Here is a 23,046-nt window from a genome sequence, read left to right on the forward strand (position 1 = left end):
TGGGCCAAAGGCAGGCGCTAAACCGCTGCGCCACCCAGGGATCCCATGTTCTTTTGGTTTTATACATCGAAGTCAAATTGCTGGATAGTATGGTCATCCTATGTTTAATGTTTTGAGGACCTGCCATATTGTTTTCTCAAGTGACTGCACCATTTTACCTCTTACCACCAGAGCAGATGTCAATGCCTTTGTATGAGATAAATATTGCCCAAATCCCCCATCTTCTGTCCACCTTGCTCCTTCAACACCCCCCTTGGCCTGGGCTCTACCAGCTTCCCAAGTGGCCTCCTGCAGTCACTCACCCCATCCAGATTCAGGCTCCACACAACAGCCAGTGATTCCATTTCAAGTATGTGGTTCCACATGCTGCCCTTCTGCCAGAAACCCCTCAGTGATTTCCATGGCTGGTGGGATAATACCTAAATCCCTACATGACCCAAAGGGCCCTTTAGCCTCTTTTTGCCTAATCGGGTTCAGCTGACGTGATCACTCTCTCTTCCACCCCCAGTGACCTATCAATCCTCTGAGGGTTCCATGCTCCCTTCCTTAAGGCATGCTGTTCCTTTGCTGGCATGCCATCCCCCTGCCCCCTGGCAATCATCCTTGTAGTAAGTGTCATTCCTTAGGGAAGGGATCCCTGACCTCATTTTTATTGTCCTTCTCCGTCAAGTAGGTTCTCTTCTTACAGCTTTTCATAAAAATGTTACTTACCCCACACACACACCCAGCTCTGTGTACCTATGTAATTCACTCAGATGGTGATTGGCCCAATATATATAGTGCAGGTCCATTGGAAAACGGAGGAAGCAGCCAAGCTTCCCATGGGGAGGGGGGACATCTCCGGGCACACTCGCAGGTCCCCACCCAGGTCTGCCTCACGGGACTCCCAGCATTTACTAGTATGCACACTTGACTCAGGTCTGCAGCTCCCACCCAACCGTTAGCTCCACCAGGGAGGGTCCGGGTTCTCATGCTCCATAATTATTAAAGGATGGAAATGTGGGGACGTTGCCACCTCTCCTAGGGGACCTGGCTGAAGGAGGAAGGCATGAGCAGGACACTGAAGCAGTAAAGGGGCCACAGCCCTGATGCCCCACTGGCCTCCCCGATGAGCCAGCCGGTAGGCGATTTAAAGCGCAGGCGGTGTCCGCAGCCCTCAAGCTGGTGCCAAGCGTGGGTCCCAGGATAGTTGATCTGGATGTTTGTTGAATGAATAAGTGACTCCAAAAACGCACACGGGGCATCAGGGATCGCAAGCATCCTTAGGCGCACTCCAGTTACAGTTCGAAAACCCTCCCTCCGGGTGCTGGAGTGTGATCTCAGTGGAGGGTGGGCGGAGGGAGCGACCGGGAGGGGCGCCCCCGCGGAGGCTGCGGAGTTCATTTGTCCCGGTCCTCGGGGACCCGGAGGGGGAGGGGGGCAAAACTTTCCAGTGAGATTTCTGGGGGTTCCCCGGGCGGGTTCCTCCGGGACGCGGCCGGAGTCGGGCGCGGCGGGGGCGGGGGCGGGGCAGCGCGCCCCCGCGGGGACACCTGCCCCGCCCGCCCCGGGAGCGCGCGCGGCCTCGGGTCGGCTCCGCTCCGCTCCGCCGCGATCCGGCCCGGGATGCCGCGTCCGCCCGCGCCCCGCGGAGCCCCGCCCCCCGCCGCCGCGCCGCCGCCGGAGGCCGCTCGGAGCTGCGCGAACATGGCCGAAGTCGGCGAGGACAGCGGGGCCCGCGCCCTGCTGGCGCTGCGCTCGGCGCCCTGCAGCCCCGTGCTGTGCGCCGCCGCCGCCGCCGCCGCCGCCTTCCCCGCCGCCGCCGCCCCCGCGGCCCCCGCGCCGCCCGGGCCCGCCGCCCCGTCGCCGCCGCCGCCCGCCCAGCCCCCGCCGCCGCCGCCGCCGCCGCCGCCGCCGCCGCCGCTGCCGGGCGCGATCGCGGGGGCCGCGGGGGCCGCGGGGGCCGCGGGGGGCGCGGCGGCGGGCCCGGGCGGCGCGGGGGCGGCGGGGGACGCCCTGGTGGCCGCGGCGGCCGCCTCGGTGCGCCGGAGCCCCGGGCCCGCGCTGGCGCGCCTCGAGGGCCGCGAGTTCGAGTTCCTCATGCGGCAGCCCAGCGTCACCATCGGCCGCAACTCGTCGCAGGGCTCGGTGGACCTGAGCATGGGCCTGTCGAGCTTCATCTCCCGGCGCCACCTGCAGCTCAGCTTCCAGGAGCCGCACTTCTATCTGCGCTGCCTCGGCAAGAACGGAGTCTTCGTGGACGGGGCCTTCCAGCGGCGCGGCGCGCCCGCCCTGCAGCTGCCCAAACAGTGAGTGCCGCGCGGCCCCCCGCCGGCCCCGACCCCGGGGTCACCCCCGGCCTCCCCGGAGGGCCGCCGCCGCCGCCGCCGCCGCCGCCGCCGCCGGGATCCCCGGCCCGGCCTAGGGCAGCCCCGGCCCGACCCCGCCCAGCGTGGGCCTCGGGGACACCCTCCGACCCAGGTGCAGTCTGTGCTCGAGCTGCACCCTGTGTACACCTGCGACGCCCACCCTGCCCTGGCCCTGGGCTCCGAGGGTCGCCCCGCCCCCGCCTGGCCTGAGCCGTCCGGGTCGCCTCTGCCCCTTGCCAGGCGTGTGCACCGGAGGGCACGCCTGACCCTCGCCCAGCCTGGGTCCCGAGCGCCGCCCCACTCCCTGCCACGTTTGAATTCCGGGGTCACCCCTGCACGCGGTACTGAGAAGGATAGCATCAGGTGGTTTCCGTAGTAGGGGTCAGGTCTGGATGGCAGCGACTTGGGAAGGGACGTTCCCATCCTGAGCACCGGACAGGACAGGACAGGACAGGACAGGAAGTGTCCTCAGGGTCCCTGGAGATGAGGCTCCTGGGACAGGACCGGAGTGCCTAGTGCTCCAGCCTTCCTCGGCACACCTGGGATTCTTGAGCCAGAAGGGGAAGCAGCGAGGCATGGGGGGCGCAGGGCGGGGAGAAGGCAGGCCTCCACCCCCCAACCGCAGCGCTGCGGGTGGCAGGGCCACCAAGTCCCCGTGGGTGCTTTTAGTGACATTCACTCACTTTCCCTTGTCTTCTCCCCCATGGGCTGCGCCCCTGTAATCCTTGCTTTCTCAAGATCTGTTGATCAGGAGAAAGCCTGTTTAACTACGCTGCTTCCTCTTCGGGCACTTTCTGTTTCTGTGTAGTAAGTGCCTTTAACCCCTCACTTGTGTTTATATTTCTCCAAACGGTTTCCTGTACCAGAGTTGTCCCTGACGGCCTGATTATTCTTTCATGAGAGAGTGCAGGGGATTTTTTTTTTTCCTGGGGTGATTCCCGGCGCCAGAGGCTTGCTTCTGTAAACTTCTCCCCTCCTTAGGGTCTTGGTGTGTTTTGTTGTAAATACTGCCATTGAACAGTTCTCCCATGCAACATCAATAACTCACTCCTGCTTAGGGTGTGAGGGAGAACATAACTTTATCTTACAAACACCCTGTGTTGTGTGTTGTGTTCCATCCGGATTTGGTGAGTAACAAAGTTATTCTATCCCATGTTTGTTACTACTTTATTCTTTTTACCACAACCTGCAAGGTCTCCCTTCTGGGCCATTAAATACATTTTAGGGCCAGTCACTTCTCTCGTGAGAAAGTGACAGGCACCACAGCACCATCCCCTCCCTGCCCCGGAGCTCTTAGAGGCCTGTTCTTCTAATGCACCTTTATGTGATTCCCTCAGATTTTTCAGAGCTCCCTGCCCAGCTGCTGAGCAGTAGTACACTCCTGACAGGGACCTAGCTTACTGAGTCCTGTGCGCCCTGATATCTTCTCTAACTCAAGGGGAAGGAATGCCAGCCCACCGAGGCCTCAGATCATCCTCCGGATAGGCCAGTACCAGGTCTGTTGTGTATAACGTGGCCCGGGTGTTGGCGGCCCCTGGCAGGTTTGCATTCAAGGGGCCTGCCTTCTTGGTGGGCACGTCTCAGAGCACGGTGCTGTGGCTGACAGCCTGGGTGTTTGGCGGCTCTCTGACTGGGTCCTGTGCCCCACTGTACCTGTACTTGACTTCAGCTATGCTGCTGAGCAGTCTGCATGTAGGCAGTGATGTAAAATTCACAAGAAGACAACAAACAGGCAGAAGGAGAAACACGGGGCGGGGAGAGCAGTGTCTGTGTCTCCCTTTCCCTGTTTGCTTCTAAAAACTGGCGAAGCCTGTTGACTAATGTGTTGAGCAGTTTGAGCCAGTTTATGTTTTTCTCTATTTTAGAGAGGATAAACCTAAGTGGCTCCATATATGGAGTGGGCTGTTGTAAACTTCATTTTAGAGCTCGATTGAGGCTCTTCAGCCCACCACTAGAAAGTAATCAGGAAATTTTAATGAATTCAGTGCAAGGAAGTTGAATGTGTACATTTTTGTCACTCCAAAATGGGAAATTCATTATTGACTTTTACAGAAAAGTGGTAATTACTGTCTGGTTCCTCTTGGGTATTGGTATGTGGTTTTGCCATTAATATTCGAAGCTATGAATTTCTTTACCATAAATCTAAAATTCTTATTGTGCTGGCATTTTGTGGACTTGGCTACACTAGGATTTAGTGGAATATGGTGCATGAGCCTTGGAGGTTTTTTTTTGTTGTTGTTTGTTCGTTTGTTTGTTTTTTGCACACCCTCCCGATGGGTAACATCGTACTGGGGGGCATTGCACACACCTCCCACTCCCAGGGGCAGCTCCCACTGTGCCATTCCTCCCTCTTCTTTGCCACCCAAGAAAGCATGCAGTTAAGAGGAATCCCAGAACTTATCCCCATTTATTTTTTATATTTTTTATCCCCATTTATTATTACTACAAGTACATCTTCCCAAAACTTCAGTATTTTTGAATTATTGGCAGGAAAACAATTCCTTGTGACACACTTAAAGTTGATCTTGGTCTCCTACCATATAGCTGCACCATACTGAGTCCACTGGATGTTCCCTGGGAGGGGTGGGCACATCATTTATAACTTAGCAGCCACCTTACTTGACTTGGCAAAGCCTCCTGGGCCACGAGTCTAGCATTTCTCCCAGGGCCACAAGTCTAGCATTTCTCCCAGCCCGTGAGCTCCCTGAGGGCTGGCCCAAGAATAGTTATCTTTCACTGGAGACACGGTGCAGGGCCTGGCTGGCAGTAGGTATACAACTGAGTTGTTTGCTGGATGAACATCTGAGTGAATGAATTCGCAGCTTCCGTGGGGAAAGCCGTGTCATTGGTTTCACGTGATTTTCTGAGGCGGCAAGTCCACTTCCCCCTGGGACATGTGGACTGCCTTCTCGGGTCAGATGGGTGGGAGTGGTTTTTGTGTGTGTGTGTGTGTGGGGGGAGAGAGAGAGAGAGAGAGAGAGAGAGAGAGAGAGACTAATTCTTTATACAATCAAATTTGGAATTTGGGATACATATTATGTGTGAAACATACAGAAGAAGGCCCGTACACAGCCCCTCTCTTGCTCTTTTTTTTTTCCCAACCTTTCTTTTTCTTAAACACATTTGTAGTAAATGTGGACCACCTAATTGATTACAGTAAGAACAAGAAGTGTTTATGGTAGCCTCCGTGAGTAGTACAGTCATGGGATTCTTTCTTTTCTTTTTCCTTTTCTGTGTTTCCCAGACTTTCTGTGATGAGCGTGGCTTTTTTTTTTTCCAACACTTTCTGTTTCAGAAAATTTCAAACATAAAAATAGAGCGGCAACCTTTTCCATAGCCATCACTGCCATCAGTGGTAGCATATTGTGACCTAGCTTGCTTTACTTTTGTCCAGACTCATCATTGCTCTGGCCCTCACTTACCTGGAAGCAGATCATTGATGTCATGTTATTTTGTGTGTAAACTGCTTCAGTAAAAGATAAACGATCTTTTTTTTAAAAAATCCTAACCGTGATGTCACGATCACACCTTTAAAATTAATGATAATTTCTTACTGGCATCAAACATCCACCCAATGTTCGCACTTCCCTTGCTCTCTGATGAATTTTCTTTCTTACGGTGTGTTATTTGGATCAGGAACTAAATCAGGTGCAGACAGCATGATTCGTTGGTGTCACTTACATCTCTTGTCATCTATAGGCTCCATCAGTCTCTCTTGTTTCATTGCTGAAAAGACAGGTCATCTGTCCTGTGTAGTTTCCACCGTCTGCGTTTACAGATTGGATTCTCATGGTGTCCACTTACTGTGAATTGGTTGAAGGACCAAGAGATTTGATTAGGCACAGGTTTGATGGTTTGGTTTTGTCTTTTCTTTTTCTTTTCTTTCTCTTCTCTTCTCTTCTCTTCTCTTCTCTTCTCTTCTCTTCTCTTCTCTTCTCTTCTCTTCTCTTCTCTTCTCTTCTCTTTTCTTTTCTTTTCTTTTCTTTCTTTTTGCCAGAAACTGCCTCCTAGGTGGTAGAGCATGTGTCTGTCAGAAAGCAGAGATGTCTGTTTTTCTCCCTTAGCACCTTCCCGTGGTCCTTGCCTGTACCGTGGCTGATTGTTTTGGCTGCCAGCACATGTGCTTGGCCGCACTGGTGCCCTCCACCCAGTGAAGGACGTGTCGTGAGTGGCCTGGGGGAGGGATCACAGTTTCTGCGAGTGGACCCAGATGGAAAATGACTGATTGTGACCCCACAGCGTTTGACTACATACGTGTTTGTTTTATAGAGTTTCCAAGTGCTATTCCAACCGGTCACTTGAAAAGTGTGGAATTAGTTACTAACCATCACACAAGTAGTTATCAGATTGAAGTCATTTTGAAATTAGTTGGAAACTGCCCCAGACTTGACAGCAGCATCCAAGCAACAGTAACTGTGTTCCATTCCCCCACTCATCCTGGACACCGTGCCTCCACATCTGTTGAGGGCTGGGGGTCCCTCCATGACCCAAAGCTGCCGTCGTGGCCAGTCAGCCCAGCCGCTGGCCTGCGTGCTGTGGGGGGTTTGCACCTGGGACAGGAGAGGGTGTCAGCTCAGCCGGCTTGCAGAGGCCCAGAAGGGAAGCTGTGACGCCCGAGACTGTGCTGGCCCCATGTACACAGGTGGGCCAATGAAAAGGGGACGTCTGCACGTCTACTGGGAGGGGTGCAGGCTGTGTGCCGCTAGAGCCCACCTGCCAGGAGACCTGGCCTGGGAGAAGAGCAGTAGCCCGAAGAGCCTCTGAGGGAGAAATGTTCTGGTCTGGTGCCCACGTGGGTGTGGAAGCTGGAGCACCCCGTGCAGACACCAGGACCCTGGCAGGAGGAGCCACTCAGCGAAAGGAAAGGAAGCAGTAGGTTCAGCTGCGTCGTGTCTGGATAGCATGGCCAAAACCCCGAATGTGCGTTTTTGAGAAATAAACTCTTGGTTCTAGTTTTCTTGCTCATGGGCAGCTATTATAGATCACATATATGTGTTCAGAGTTACTCAGTCGTCTTATAAAACGCTTACTTTAAAAAGGTTTATGGGAGTGTAGTGAATTGGGAGCTACACCGAATCTTTGTTAATAAAAATATGGGCCACTTTCCAACACTTAGTTCATGCTGAGGTTTTTGGGCTTATCACCCATAGAGGAAAACATATATAGTATTTTAGAAACCAGTCTATGAGAAAGATGTTATGACATATGTGCTGAATCCAATTTAAATAAATTTATGAAAGCCTTTGTTGTTAATAAGGGAAGGGGATTGGTGGATGCTAAAAGGGTATTGTGTAGAGTTTTAATGATGTTCACGGTTAATGTTTCAAAAGAGACCCAGCTATGTTTAAAATTATGTGCCAAGAGGAAACGAAAGCTTTTGATTTGTAGATACAGTAATTTACTATTTGCTGTTTTTGCATCTTGTGAATGTCAGGGGATAAACTTGGTAAATTAGTGACAACTCAAATTACAGCCATGCCTCATCTCCATAATTACCCTACATTTAAAGCATTTCATATTAAAACGAGAGGATTATAGAAATGCTTTTACTTTGATTTCCTGGAAGTAGGCCCTTGCATTGTGACTGCTAGGTTTCGTGGTTAATGCTCGGTACTGCTATCACCTTTTGCAAGTTTCCGGTTTTCTGGTAAAAAGCTCCTGATGGATTTAAAGGACAGAAAGTGGAATCTCTGAGTGTGAACGTATTTGGTGACCATATGAAGGGAGGCCGTGAGAGCGTGCTTTGTGCTGCTCGGGAGCCCAGACAGAGGCCATGAGGATGGCAGGTGCCCCTCAGGCCTCACTGGACCCACTCCTAGGCGGCTGACAGCAGGATGGAAATGAATTAGTGTGGGTTTTGCCTTTCTTGGACATAACTGTTCAAGCACTAAATTATGAGCTGATTGAAACGTGTAGCTTCTCCTATGAATACTTTCCGGGAAGCACATGGAAAAAAGATGGGTATTTTATACATGGTTTGATTAAGAAGAAACTTTTCTCCCTTAGTCATCTGTGACATGTTTAAGCCTGCCCAGAAAGGCACAAGCTCCTCTTGCGTTTATTTCCTTGGCAGGGAGGGTTCTCGTCCTTCCGCACGTGTGCGCTGAACAGGGTTCTGACCTCATCGCCTTCCTGCTGGAAGCCACAGCAGCTGCCAGGAACCTGCAGGGCCCGTCCTGCCCCTCAGCACAGGTCCCGGTGTTGCTGACAGTGGCCTGCCACCTCTTCCCTCCAGGCACCTTTTGCCTTTGTGCCAGCCAGACGCAAGGCATTGGCTCCCATGGCCCTTTCACACCTTTACACGTTACTGGGGACCCCAGTGAGCTTTGGTTTGTGTGGGGCCTGTTACCCTCACCACATTAGACATTAGAATCAAGAAATTAAATATATGTATTCATCAATCCATTCAAAATTAGCAATAATAAATGTATCTCCAAAATAATTGTTTATGATAAAGTCACTGTATTTCCCAAAACAAAGAAATTTAGAATAGGGGTATTTGTTTTTTGTAAGTCTTTACCGTCTGGCTTGTTACAAGACAATTGGACTCTCATGGATGCTTGTGCTCTTAACTGTGGTGATAGGTGGTTTTCGGTTGAGCATGGGGAGAAAGTCCAGCCCCACGTAGTTATGGGCTGGAAGAGGGTGAGCTGTTTTGGTGGACTTTCTGATGATTGCAGATGGCATTCCTTGATGTCTCACCAAACTTAATAGTCAGTAGTGTCTTAAAGGTCAGTTGAGCTGTGGAATCTGAAACATCATCAGTGGACTTTCTGTACTCTGTTATATTAAAATCCATCACTCTGTCTTGCATTTTGAATAAATCTTTTATTACCCATATGTGGTTTTATAACTTATGCCCTGATTATTGGGAGAATATTGATTGAATTATGCAGATCTTCTAATGTCAACATGTCTTGTTATATATAGAAAAGCCTGTCTTTGAGTTGGCAAATTTCATCCTCCTCAAACTCAAAAGATCATGTTTTTGAAAATAGAAATCTTTGAAAGGATGAGGCATTTTGATATAGTTTAATTTTGAAATTTACTGTAAAAGTTGAGTTGACAGTATATTTTAACAGAAAATTGAAAAGCCTTATAATGTAGTCATTGGCCTTATTAGCACCTCATAATGTAACTTGGCTTTCATTTAGTATTTTGTGTGTGTGTGGGGTCGATTCTTGGTGACTTTGGCTGGGGCTGTCTGGCTCGTCCATTATTTCTTCTGTTTTCCCATGAGCAGATCGGGCATACGTATGCTTGTCCATCTCCCTTGCTGGTTTTCTGGTGACCTCCCTGCTGTTTCCCTTCAGCCCCGGGAGCGGGGTCCTCAGGGGCAGGCATGGACAAGGGGCTGGACCCAGAACCGTGAGAGTCCTCAAGGGGCGTCAGTGACGAAGTAGACGAAGTAGGTGTGTTTTCATGGAGATATTCCCCATTTGGGATTTCTTTTGAAACCCTTCCAAGCACACTTTTCAAAAGCCATGCCACTTTTGATAAACACAGACATTCCCTCCCTCCCCAGTGTCCTGTTTGTCTCAGTGGATATCTCTCATCCCTCTTCATGGTGAATCAGTACCGCAGAGAATAAAACTGGCCTTCTGTCCAGTCTAAAGAAGCTTTGCTTTTTGTGATTTGTATCAAAAGAACAAAAAGTACTTACTGTTTTTCCAAATAGTAGAAACATCGAGTACGCTCTGGCTCCTCCCTGGTACTTCTCGCACTGCTCCCTTTCACAAATACTCTGGGTTTTATAATCTTCACAGTTGGAGTTGTGTAAGATACGTCATGTTGACATGTTGTGGGGCGTCCATGGCGATGAGTGGCGTAGTGAGCTGCTCAGGAAGACCTCCGCTAGAGGCCCACCATGCTGGTGAGCCATATGTAACTCAAGCTCAAGCTCATGCGTGAGTAGTTACTGGGGCTGGTTGTCCATCAAAAACCTTCCCAGGAATACTCCCTCCTATCACATGATGTGGTTGCATTACGGGTGAAATTCAGGATCCTTCAATATGCTGCCACGAAGCTGTGGCTGAAACACAGTCCATGAGAAATAGCTTGTGAACCTAGTAACCCTGCGGAGCTGATGTAGAAAGAATGTGAAGGTGGAATCTGACGGCAGGCAAACAGGTTGCAGGCTGCGAAGTTACATGAACAGAAGTTTGTATCCCTCTACCTCCACCCTTGGGGACATAAATATATCCGGTTAGCTTGGCAGGTACATCCCTGAAGCTGGGAACAGTGACTCATCACAGAAAGAAAACATCTTCCCCTTAAGAGTTTCCACCTCCCTTTGGTTGGGTTCCATATTAACCAGGAACATTTATAGCCCTGCCTCAGCAACTAGTATGTGGGAAGACTACTGAATATCTGGCTTTCTTAGCAGTTATATTTTTCTTTGCAAATTACAATATGAACAGATTTTCCATACCTGTTAACCCTCAGGTTATCCAGCAGGAGATCTCATGGAAAGTCTAGAACTTTCTGCAGTGATAGAAATGTTTTGTGACTGGGCCGTCCAGGATGGTGGTGCTAGTCATGTATGGCTGTTGAGCATTTGCAATGGGCTAAGAACTGAACTCAATTTTTAATTTTTAGTCTGTAAGTTCATTTAAGTTTAAATAGTCACATATGCTGATGGCCTTGCAGAGGTTGCAAGTCTGGATCTGCAGCACCTGGGTGCAGCCGCTGCCTCAGTTTACCCCACTCACCTCCAAGGCACAAATGTTGTTTTCTGCAGTATGCTTCGAGGTGAGGAAGACCGATGAGTCCAGCCTGTGCCATGGGGCTCCAGCAGACCCACTGTGGTTCTTCAGTGCAAGGTGAGGAAGCACCCAACCATACCCTTTGCAGAAGACACTTGTTGAAATGTCTTCTGGCCAGACAGATTAGTCATTGTCTTCAGTTTCTACTACTCTGGACTGCAGATAAATGAGAATGGACAGTTTCCCCTTTATTACCCTCATTCTTGAAGCCCCAGGAAAGAAGTAAGGGACCGAAGAGATGATTCTTGTGGGTAATAAAGAGAAGAGACAAATTTGCTGATATAGGGAGAAATTTTTCTAAAATTCTGTGGCCCTTTCTAGCTCTGGGTTACTGTGCATATGGTTATCAATAGATTACTTTTGAGTCCAACTCGATAATAGGAATACTGTATACTCACAGATTTTAAAATTCCTTTATAAACAAATGCATGAGTATCATGTATCTGCCTGTCTGTCCTATGTGCTGCCTCCACAGACACCTGTTCATACCAGGTGGCGCTTGTCAACATGGCTGGTCTCATATGGTGTGACCATTGGTTGGTGTCTTCTGCAGGGAGCTACAAGTCCTATGAAGGCAGGGCTGAGCTCTCTGCACAGCGTTGTATCCCACTGCCAGCATGTGCTTGGCACTTTGAGGACTCTAAGCCTTTATTCAGTGGATTTTTGCATATATATATATATATATATATATATATATATATATATATATATAATTGCTTCAACAATATATAATTGTTGTCATAGATAAATTCCAATATCTGGCTCACAGAAAGCCCCAAATCAATGTTTCTAATCAGTGGTTGAAAAACATGTCCTTCATGTGGCAAATCAGGGAACCCTGGCTGGCACTGACTGGTAAACCCATCATTGGTAGCTCAGCTCTCCAGGCTGTAGGAGGGTTGTGTGGCGGAGTATTGACAGGCCAGGAGTGGAAGTGGGGAGGATCCTACTTCTGCTTGTGTGCCAGTGAGGAGACCTCAGTGCAGGGCCACTCCGAGGGAGGGCCGTGTGTCCAGGAAGAAGAGGAAACAATCTGGAGAACACTTAGCCAGGCTCAGCACATTTAGATCCAGGCAGCACACTAAGCCTGTGGGCCAAGTCCCAGCAGACTCTGGTTTTATAAATAAAGTTTTATGGGAACACAGCCAGGCCCATTTTGTTTACATGGTCTCTGTGGCTGCTTAGTTGAGACAGAGATGGTATGACCTGAAAATCTAAAACAGTAAGTGTCTGGCCCTTTATAGAAACAGTGTGCACCTTGCTCTAGGTTGTACATCTTCCTCCACACCAATGATAATGCTTTACTGAGATTAATTCCCACCTTTATGTTACTGGTTTTCTTTATGCGGAGTTCCTGTGGTTCTTAATAAATTGTGTTTAATTCTAGGTGTTTTTATTTTTATTTTATTTTATTTTAAAGATTTGTTTATTTACTCAGACACACACACACACACACACACACACACACAGGCAGAGAGAGAAGCAGGCTCCATGCAGGAAGCCCGATGTGGGACTCTATCCCAGGATCCCAGGATCATGCCCTAGACCAAAGGCAGACGTTCAGGCGCTGACCCACCCAGGCATCCTTAATTCTAGGTGTTTTATATATTTGCCTTGGGGATAGTCAATACAAATAGGATCTTTTTTTTCTTATTATTTTCTGAAAGGTTAGTGTTTCCATGTAGGAAAGATGGGCCGTGTGTGTGTGTGTGTGTGTGTGTGTGTCTTCTCTTTTTGTTGGTATGGGCTTTATAATACTAATTTATGTTTAAAATTTTGCATTTTGAGAACATATCAAGCTTCCAGAAAGCTGCAAGACTACTTCAGACTAGTTCTAATAACTCCTGTCCTCGGCCACAACTCACCAATTTTTAACATCCTGCCACGTTTGCTTCAGTATTTCCCTATGTGTATATGTGCTACTTGAGAGTCGGTTAAATGTATCATGCTCCCTTTTCCCTTAGTACCACAATATATATTTCCTTAGAATAAGGATATCTTCCATAACCACAGCCTGGTTACTGAGTTTAGGAAATCTGACCTCACTCCGGTTCTGCTCTCTAATCCATGACCCGGGTACCAGTGCTGTCAGCTGCCCCAGGAACATCCTTGGCAGCATCCAGCATCCTGTCCAGTGTGGAGCCTCTCTGGTCTCTGTATTCTGAGACAGCTCCTTGGCCTTTCTTTGTGTTGACCTTGACATTAAAAAAATTAAAAATAAAAAACACAGGACAATTGTTTTATCAGATGCCTCTCAAATTAGATTTGCCGAATTAGACCAAGTCCTGATGAGATGGTGAGGTTCGGGGTTGGGATCTTGGGCTGGAATGCCAGCATGAGGATGCACACCCTTCTCAGGCATCTCTCAGCGATGCCGTTGTCCTTCCTAGTGGAGTTCATGTGGATCACTTGGTTTAGGTATTGGCGGAGCTTCTCCACCCGATAGTTACTATTTTTCTTTTTGTGGTTAATAAGTAATTTTTGCCATTCAGTGCTGGAATAAAATATTTATTTTGTATCCAGTCACAGTTACCATTTCTCCTAAGAGTTTTTAAGTTGACTTTTTTTTTTTAAGCAGCATTCTTTGATTTTATTTATTTATTCGTGAGAGACACAGACAGAAGCAGAGAGATAGGCAGAGGGAGAAGCAGGATCTCTGCAAAGAGCCGGATGCGGGACTCAATCTGGGATCCCCGGATCACAACCTGAGCCGAAGGCAGATGCTCAACTGCTGAGCCACCCAGGCATCCCTTAAGTTGAATTTTTGCATGTGTTTTCTAGGTCAGATTTTCATCTGCAAATGATAACTGTTTTTGTCTCTTTCTCCTGCTTTTTTTTTTTTCAAATCTCATTTATTTTTGTTGTCTTGTTGAATTTGCTAGAATTTCCAGGTAACACAGAATAAATACCATGATAATGGACTCCATTCTTCTTTCCAGCTTGACAAGGAAGGCTTATAAGGCATTTCAGAATAAATGTAGCTTCACTGCTCAGAAGCCACTTTCTTAAGGCAGTCTTTCTTACCTTGCAGAGGTGAGTCTCGTGGGCTGCAGCCCATGGTGCCCCCAGTCTCACCATCCCACTGTCATTGTAGGGTTGGTGGTCTGTTTATCTGACATGCTCTGGTGTTGGGGGCAGGACTGTGCCTTACTCATTTATTACTATAACCCCAGCACCACCCAAGTAACCCCAGCCTGGGCACATAGTTGGCACTTTGTAAGTTGGTGGCAAAATGAATAAAGTAGCAAACAGGAGAGGTTTGAATGCTAAAGACAGTGATCAGAGGTGATAGAAGCTTAGCATTTTAAAGTTGTGTGTCTGGGGCACCTGGGGGGTTTAGTTGGCTTAGTTGGTCTAATTCCTGATTTCAGCTTAGGTCATGATCTCAGGATCACAAGATTGAGCCCCATGTCTGGCTTTGTTCAGTGGAGTCTGCTTTAGGTTCTCTCTCTCCCTCTGCCTCTGTTGCTCCTTCTACTTAGGGGTGCCTGAGCGGCTGAATCTGTTAAGTGTCTGCCTTTGGCTCAGGTCATGATCTCAGGGTCCTGGGATGGAGTCCTGCATTAGACTCCCTGCTTGGTGGAGAGCCTGCTTTTCCCTCAGCTCTTGCCCCTGCTTATGCTTTCTCTCTCTCTCCCTCTTTCTCTCTCTCTCTCAAATAAATAAAATCTTAAAAAAATATTTTTTAAAAATTAAATTAAAAAAATTAATTTTTGGACAGGTGCTGTGACCTCAGGCTCCCTTTTCCTCATCTGTAAAATGGGCACACTACCCACTTTCTGGGTATTTATGAGAATTAAAAGTGGTGTACCAAAGTGCTAACCTTGGTGTCTGGCATTTGGGTGCCAGACTACATGGGTGTACTTACTACATGCCCATGTCATCACCATCACTGCCATCATTTGTGATCATGTGTGGGGGACTGTTTTGCTTTGCGAGGCATCTGGAAGTTGGAAGTGAGAGCTCTCTTATGGTAGGGAAACTGTTGCAGGGCCTGGAGTGGGTCCCGGTGGAGTAGCCTTGCCCCTCACTTCAGCAGAGGTGCCAGTCACTGCTGGTGTCACAGGATGGCTGTCATCTTGCCATGGCTGGAGAAGGGGCTTGGGCTGGTAAGGGTCCCTCACACCTCCTAAGGTGGTACGATCGGAGCGAAATAGTAGGGTTTGTTCTCTTGTTTCTCTGAGCTGCTTGCCCAGAGAGTGGGGGTTTGAAAAGATGAGCTCAGATTTTCCCTTGAATCAGTTTGAATCACCTTTGTGGGGCTCTGGGAGCAGCTGGTACTGGGGCCGGATGCTGAGTGGTAAGCCAGCCTCCCATCAGCCAGCTCCATACCTGCAGCAGTGTGACCACTCCTTCCCAGGACACAGGGCATTCCTCAGAGGAACAGTAGGAATTGGGGATGGAGGCCAGATCTCACATCCAGGCATTTAAAAATACAGACAGTACAGAAGATAATTTAACATGTACTTGTGACCCACAAAGAATTGACACTCGTCCACACTTCGTCCTGTGTTTTCAGTGGGGAGTGCCCTTGCCACCATGTTTCTGTCTCTTCTGCAGAGCCACTGAGCTCCAGTTCTAGCCCACCCTGCCCCTGCACAGAGATGGTCATCTGTTTTCATTGTCGGGGTTGGAGGGGTTGATTTACATAAATGGCACCGCTGATCTTCTCATCGTACTGTGTGTATTTTCCACTTCTCTGGAAGACCACATCATGGGTGACATTGCCAGGCACAGAGAACTGCACGTGTTTCTTCATAGCCCTGGTGCTTGGACCTTTGTGTCTCAGCCTGAGTGTCCTGCCTGCTATCCCCCGCCTGGTCCAGGGTGGCTCTGGGTCCCTGTCCTGTCCCCAGGCTCTCCCCAGGCTCATGTCCAGCTTGCCTCCCCTGAGCCCTGGCCCAATGTGGTGGCCCCCTGCATCTCCATACTGAAACTGAATGGAATTGGGAAGATCTCCCTCAGCACCCCCACATACACATGCACTCACATGCAGTCCAGGTGGTTACTAAGGCCTTCGATGCTACTTTCATTGGCAAGTGGGCACTCCCTGTGTGAGGTGCTGTGGGGGCTGGAAAAGCAGAGGGAGCAAGACAGACTCCCCCTTTGCCTCTGTGAATTAAGAGGGAGACCTCACAGCCACGGGAGTGAGCATGTGGTATTTTAGGGAGGTGCAGGGCACAATGAGGAAACCAGAGAATGTGTTAGGTGGATGGGGAAGACCCTTCTGGGGAAGCAGTACTTGATGATCTAAATTACAAGCAGGAGCTGCCGATTGGAACCACTGAAAACAGGGACTTCCCCATAGGTTCGTGGCTGTGAAGCAATGGGGGAAGTTACTCGGATAGAGGATGCCAGAAATTCAGAGGACCCCAAGGTCCACCTGAAAGGCTCAAAGGAGAGTAGTGATATATCCAGCGGGGCTACCATGGGGGCCACACTCAAGCACAGGGGCCAGAGTGTGGCTGTGGCCATGGGGAGAGATCAGTAGAGTCTATAGGGTTGGGTGATGGCCTGTCTCTGAGGGTGTGGGAGACAGGGGTATGTCTCTGTGAGTGTATGTGTGTGTGGATAACTCCCCAAAGCCTCTAAGAGATGCCCCCTCTCCAGGCCTGGAGTCCTCATCATGTGCAGGTTTTCCAGTATTGCCTGGCCTCATAGCATAGGAGGGAAGAAAACGTGCCTAAGATTCAGGGAACCCACAGGACTAGGGTAGGTTTTACTCACCTGAATGTTGGGGACAGAACAACATTAAGAATGATGGTTTCATTATGTGTGGCAAAACTAAAAACTTCAGTACTGGAAACCATGTGAGCCTTGGGAAGCCCTGGGCAGGGGCCATTGCTCCCTGAGATTCCAAATGCTTCCGGGACAGCCGGAGAGCCCTCCCAGACCCTGGAGACATTTTCAGCTCATCCTTCTGAATGCCATGAGTGTGTAATGGAAGTGGAATCACAGCCTGCTGAAACAGGGAGAGGCCACCCCAGCCAGTTCATCTGGGCAGGGGAGAAAAGCAGCAGGTGAGTCGCATAAGTTATGCCTGCTTGTCTCTGTGAGTACAGAAAACCTAACAGTGTAGGGAAAAGGTGTGTGCATGCTTGTTGCTTTGAGAGCATCTCTTCGTGTATTTGGGAAATAAATAGGCTGCTGCTTGCTTAACAAAACACTGTGGGAATAAATTCCTGAGACAGTGGTGCAGGCTTCAGATCCTGCCCTTGGAGCCTTTGGTGGCAGTGCAGAAAGCCTCTTGGCTCAGAGGATCCCTGAGTCTTTTGTGAGTAACGGGGGTCCCTGATTGGAGATTGATAAGCTGAGGTGCGGACCACAGTGGACCTGTCCAGGTGTCACAGAAGATGCTGGTGTCGGGGCCGGCATTTGCTTGTCTTCAGCTCATGCCCTGGTCTGCATTTTCTTCCGCGTGGTGGGCTTATGGAAGGCGGCGGATGGCCAGGGTTGCTGGGGAGGGCGTGCGTCTGGTTTCCCTGGCTCGCCTCACGCTTCGTGGGCTTCAGGGGCACAAGGCAAGCTTCTGCTATGCCAAACATCTTGCCGACCCCACTCGCACTCAGGAGACCTGGGCTCTGGTTCACCCTACCAGTTCCAAACAGCTCAAAGAGTGTGTCTCCAACTGCTAAGAACCCCATGTGTGCCAGGGCTGTCCTGAACCCTGGTCACTGTCTGCTAAGGACAGACTACGTGGCCCCTGGGGCAGGAAGATGTGTAAGCTAAAGGCTTGCAGGCTGGAGGGTGTCCTTTGTGGGGCCCTCTGAGGGTGACTGCATGCAGGCCAGTGACAGGGGACGGCAGGTAGGACAGGGCCAGACCGGCATGTCTGGGGAAGCACACAGAATGTGGGGGGTGAGGAAGGAGGGAGGGACTGTCCCCAGATGCGCCCTCAGGTGGTCAGGGGCCCCCTGGGCTCCTGTGGTGTGCCCTGTACGGGGCACCCTGCCTGGTTAGCAGGTGGCTGCTGAAGCCCTGCCCCTCCCCCAAGGCCAAGGGCTCATGGGGGGTGCTTTCCTCTTACAAGACAACGTCCGCTTCACTCTGCAGGCCAGGGTGTCCCCCGGTTTGGGAACTTGTGTCAGTCCAACAACTTTAGTTTTTCTGAAGTAGATTGTTTTTGGTTTGTTTTTAAAATGCCAGTGAGATTTGAGATTGGGCCTCGCCGGGTGTGCTTTTTTAAAAAGCAGGGATGGGAGCACAGACCGAGCCCCATCTCACCATGAGCGGTGGGGCAGCACACCTGCTGCCCCTAGGCCCAGGAGCCACTCACCCCCCACAGCTCTGTCCCCCCTTGACACTCCCTCCCCAGCCCTCCCCTCTCACTGGATCTGCTCCTCCTATGTCGTCTCCCCACGCTGCCAGCCCAGATGCGTGTGGCCTTTCAATATGTGTGTCCACGTCTGCCTGCAGCTCCTCAGTGGCCCTCCTGCTCTCCCACCAGCCCTTGCCATCCCCCACCTGGAGTGCCGTCCACCTTCTGCCACATGGTCATCCTAGTGTCACTTCCCCTGGGCCCAATTGGGGCACTTGGTTGTTTGCACACTCTGTGTTTCTTCAAGGTACTAGTGTTGTTTATGATTGTGTATTTTTGTATGACACATTCCCTTCCTCCCCTCCCCCTGCCTGCCTTGTTCATCTAGAAGGTCTGGGAGGGTGAGAACCATGAGCGGAAGCGTTTCTGCTGTGGCTTGTTGGGTTTATGTGGGCCTCGTCCCTGCTGAGTGTGTGGTAGCCGAGGAGAACCCAGGTGTCCCCTCCCTGCCTTTGTTAACTTGGAGGTGATGCGGCTCATCCTGGTTTAAAGAATGGTCACCAGGACAGTTCTTCCGTGGATGCCCTGGTCCCTCTGTCCCTGTGCACATGTGCTTTAAAATGTCTGTGCCATCCGGTCCCGGCACCTTGAATGTGTGTCCTCTGCACGTACAGGGAGCCCTGGTGACACATTCAGCCCATGTTTGAAGATAATTAATCCTTCAAGTTTCTTGCCTTCCGATTCTCCTCTAACCTCTAAGGGACTGAACTGTAATTCTGACAGTTGGAGATTTGATGCACACATTCATATTTGCTTGTTCTCATCAATAATTTTGTCAGTTTTTTATTATAACTCTGTGTTCGTCTTTTATGGTTTTCAGAATGGTCACCTCTTTTTGTTCACTGTCACCTACAAAGCCAGGGAGGTTAAGATGTGTTTTTAATGAGATAACTTAAAAAATGGTTGAAAATTTCAAAGTCAGTAGCTTCCTATAGAAGCAGATGATTATCTGTTCAGAGAATTCGTCTATCCAAAATGACATTTTTCCCAGAGAATTCCAGACTGCTAATATGGTAATTAGTAGAAAGCTCAAAGTCTTTAGTTCCAAAGTTTATTAGGGAGTTGATTTTTATGAGTCTATATTCTGTAATTCTTAAAAGTCAAAATTGTTTAGTGGCATTTCTTTTTGAAGGAGCCAGTGTTGAAAAGAAAGCCCTGAACAGCGACCATTAGCTTCTGTGTTCCCTGTTGCCTTTACAGTTTCAGGCTTTTCAGTATTTTTTTAAATTTTTTTTAATATTTACTTATTTATGATAGAGAGAGAGAGAGAGGCAGAGACACAGGCAGAGGGAGAAGCAGGCTCCATGCACCGGGAGCCCGACATGCGATCCGATCCCGGGTCTCCAGGATCCCGCCCTGGGCCAAAGGCAGGAGCCAAACTGCTGCGCCACCCAGGGATCCCTGTCTTTTCAGTATTATACAAGAAATCGATGCTTATAGAAGATTTGGAAAATACGGAAACGTGGAAAGGAGAAAGGCCACGTACAGTTGTTCTCCACAGAGATGCCCACTAACACCACAGCATGTTTTTTCCTTGTGTCTGCTTCCTTTTTAAAAGAGGGCACTTTGCTGAAAATGCATCTTTGCAATTTCACAATTGTTGATGATCCCAGTCCCTCTGGCAACTACTAAGGCGCTCTTTTTTATGTTAATGTCTGTTTAATGAGGAAGTTAGGACCGCTCTGCCCCACTAGTCTGGAAGTCCACCCCTGCTGGCTGTCCGCTCTACGTAACGCTTCAGCAGGAGGGAGGCCCGGCAGGCAGCTCCTGGCTCCTGGCTCCTGGCCCTGCTTTCTGTGATTCCCCCCTTATCAGGAAGGAACCTCTCCACCCATCCTCGTCCTCAGCGAATGGCACCAGATAACTCCTGTGGTAACCAAACGCAAAATGTGATTGCGAGTTTTTTTCTGAATTGTTTTCAGAGTGGGAAAACGTAGAAGAGGTCCTGCCGTGCCAGGTTACAGACCTCTCATGGGGAGCTCTGTCTTGGGGGTGAGCAGGGACTGTGTCTTCCACTGTAAATGCCAGCAGGGTCCTTTCTTCGCCTACCTGGGCAGCTCCCCCTCCAGAGTCTATAGAGACCTACCACTTTCCTCTAGCACTTTGGATTTGCCGGGTCTTCAAATAATTTTATTGAAAGTGAACAAATAAAACAACAGTTCACGAAAAATTCTGCCACAGAAATCACTCAGCTACTTTACACCTTGGCTGAGCTCCATTGTGCTTTTTGTAAAAACGTGGACTACAAGCTAAGAGTGTCCTGCCTTCATCCACTAGGGACAGGCTGAGGACGTGGGGCAGGGGCATGGGTTGGGGAGGAGGCTCAACAGCCAGCGGGGAGGGAAGGAGTGATGCTTTCTCTCTTCTCCCCATTCCCTTTGATGTCAGCGGCACCCATTTGTGCATCCAGCACCCTGGTACAGCGGAAGCAGGTGCCACAGAGACGCTGAAGGAAAGGAAAGAGCCTGGAAATGTAGGACCCAGGGGCTGGCTGAGCTGGGGAGGGGTGCCGGGAAAGACAGTCTGCTGAGTTTTTATTTCAGAGAAAACGGTGCTGATGAATAGGCCTTCGGGGATGCATGGATGTGGCTGAGAGTGCGATTTACATAACAATTAAACTAGTTCAGTAGACCCGCCGCTTCTGAAACCAGGCCTCTCCCTAAGTGAGTATTCGGTGGTATTAATCTGCTTTATGACCCACTTTCCCCAGCTGGATCATTTCTTCTCCACGGCACTAAATATGTTCAGAGACCTGGGGTCTGCGTTGGCGGGCATTTTGAAGGTGTCTGAGGTGTGCTTTCTGCTCTCTCCCTGTGCCTATCTGTTGGGCAAGGGCTGGTTACTCCGTCTTTCCCATTTGTACGACCCTCAGTGCCACACTGTCCTTCCTGATTTGTGTGTGAAAGTGTATTTTGCCATCGATTCTCAGATTTTCACATATTCTCCTAATTCTGAGTTAAGGCAGAGGAAGAGGCTGCCAGGCACAGGCCCCTGGGTTGGGATGAGTTTGGAAGAATGAAGTGTTTCCCTCCCGGCCAGGCACCATGTCGCTGTTGGCCTTCCCAGGGCCCTTTGGAATGCGCTCTTTGAAGGGCCTGCATCTTGAGGTAGATAAAGGCCTTTTCACACTCTGCGTGGTGCTGATGCTACTCCACTGTGTTTTGTTTTGGGCTCTCTCCAGGATGGCATAGAGGTCTCTAAAAAGAGTCTTGTTGCTTTGTAAACATCATCTGGTTGCCAGCGATTATCCCAGCCTCCCTTAGGAAAACCGGATGTGCTTCCTGACTCTCCGATCCAGCTTCTGGTTTCAGCGGCTGCTACTTTGGGGGAGATTAGCCTGAGGGTAAATCAAAGTGGATCTCAGAAAAAGACTGTACTCCCTTAGGAAAGGTTGTAGAGGTTAAAATCTGACTTGACCTTAAATTATCCAAAGTAAGTTTCTCGGTTTACTATGGAATTTTATGTGGCAGAACAAGGGCATAAGTGCCTAGAGTGTAGTAAACTGATATAATAAAAATAGAACAATTTGCCCCAGTGGTATAAGCTTCAACTTCTTTTGTGTGACCCGGGAAAGAATTTTCTCTGAATGTTTCTGCGTTAAAGCCATAGCAGCCTAGGTCCTCTGATGGTGGGGGTGCCGGCCACGCAGGGGTGGCCCTGGCTCTTCCTGGGGAGGTTGGTAGGTGGGGTTGGCTGTCAGAGGCCCCCTTCTGGAAGAGGCTAATGGAAAATGTTACTCGTGAAAGGAAGCAGATGAGCTCTGGGTGGCTATGATCCCTCGAGCCCCAACCCCACGTCCCTGGTGCCTTATCCATGCTGTTCACAGCCTCAAATGCCATCTCCACTCCTTATCTCCCAGACAGCCCCCGCTCAGCCTTCTGGCTATGCACACCCTGCCTTCCCCAGTTTTGTTTAACTGGTTGGGGTGAGGCCCTTCATTGTGGCTTCTTAATGTCCTTGTTGCTCTAATGCAGCACCTATCACGTGGCCGTGTTTATTTGCCTCCCTGACTAGGTCGCAGGGCTCTGTCTTCCAGGACAGACTAGCATTTATATTTCCTCTCAGGGCCTGCAAGGAGCCGGATGCTTAGGAAGACCTAATAAGCTGTTTGTGGGTGAGTCGAAGGCTGATGGAGTGCACAGTGGCCTGGGCCATCTCTGGGGGGCCACAGTGACCTGGTGAGCATGGCCCTCTCTACCACCATAGTCTCTACCCCAGCACCTGGACCCTGTCCACCAATGCACACCTCACCCCAGAACTCAAGTCATCCTCTACAAACACAGACTGTATTTCCTAACATGTGGGTATGGTTGTTAGTTTTGTGGCAGGTATATGTGTGGTCGGCTGGCGTTGAAAGATAAACTTTCAGAATTTAACTTTGGTAAAATATGGGCTGATTTTGTCACATGAAGTTTCAATCACATGATGATAAATTCAGATCGCGTATCATGCTGTTGGTCTGAACCTCAGGGCACTGCGGGTCTGTGTGTGCTGATGGCTCCTGGCTTGAGTGGTGAGGCACTGCCTGTGGGTCCCGTCACTGCCCAGTGACAGCTTACAGCCCCATTGTGGTGGGACTGGCGGGGACCCTGCCCCTGCAGTGATGGGCTTGTGT

The 23,046-nt window shown here is 49.8% G+C and overlaps 1 protein-coding gene across 1 annotated transcript in view; it reads left to right on the forward strand.

The window, feature by feature from the left end:
• Positions 1–1,682: 1,682 nt before the first annotated feature.
• FOXK1 (forkhead box K1) overlaps positions 1,683–23,046 on the forward strand; it is a 60,971-nt gene continuing 39,607 nt past the window's right edge. The window contains exon 1 of the mRNA XM_055340008.1: positions 1,683–2,288. Within this exon, the coding sequence (XP_055195983.1) occupies positions 1,687–2,288 (602 nt within the window). The 5' untranslated portion in view covers positions 1,683–1,686. The remainder of the gene's footprint in view (positions 2,289–23,046) is intronic.

The sequence above is a fragment of the Nyctereutes procyonoides genome, unplaced genomic scaffold, assembly GCF_905146905.1.
Source record: "Nyctereutes procyonoides isolate TBG_1078 unplaced genomic scaffold, NYPRO_anot_genome, whole genome shotgun sequence".
NCBI lineage: Eukaryota > Metazoa > Chordata > Mammalia > Carnivora > Canidae > Nyctereutes > Nyctereutes procyonoides.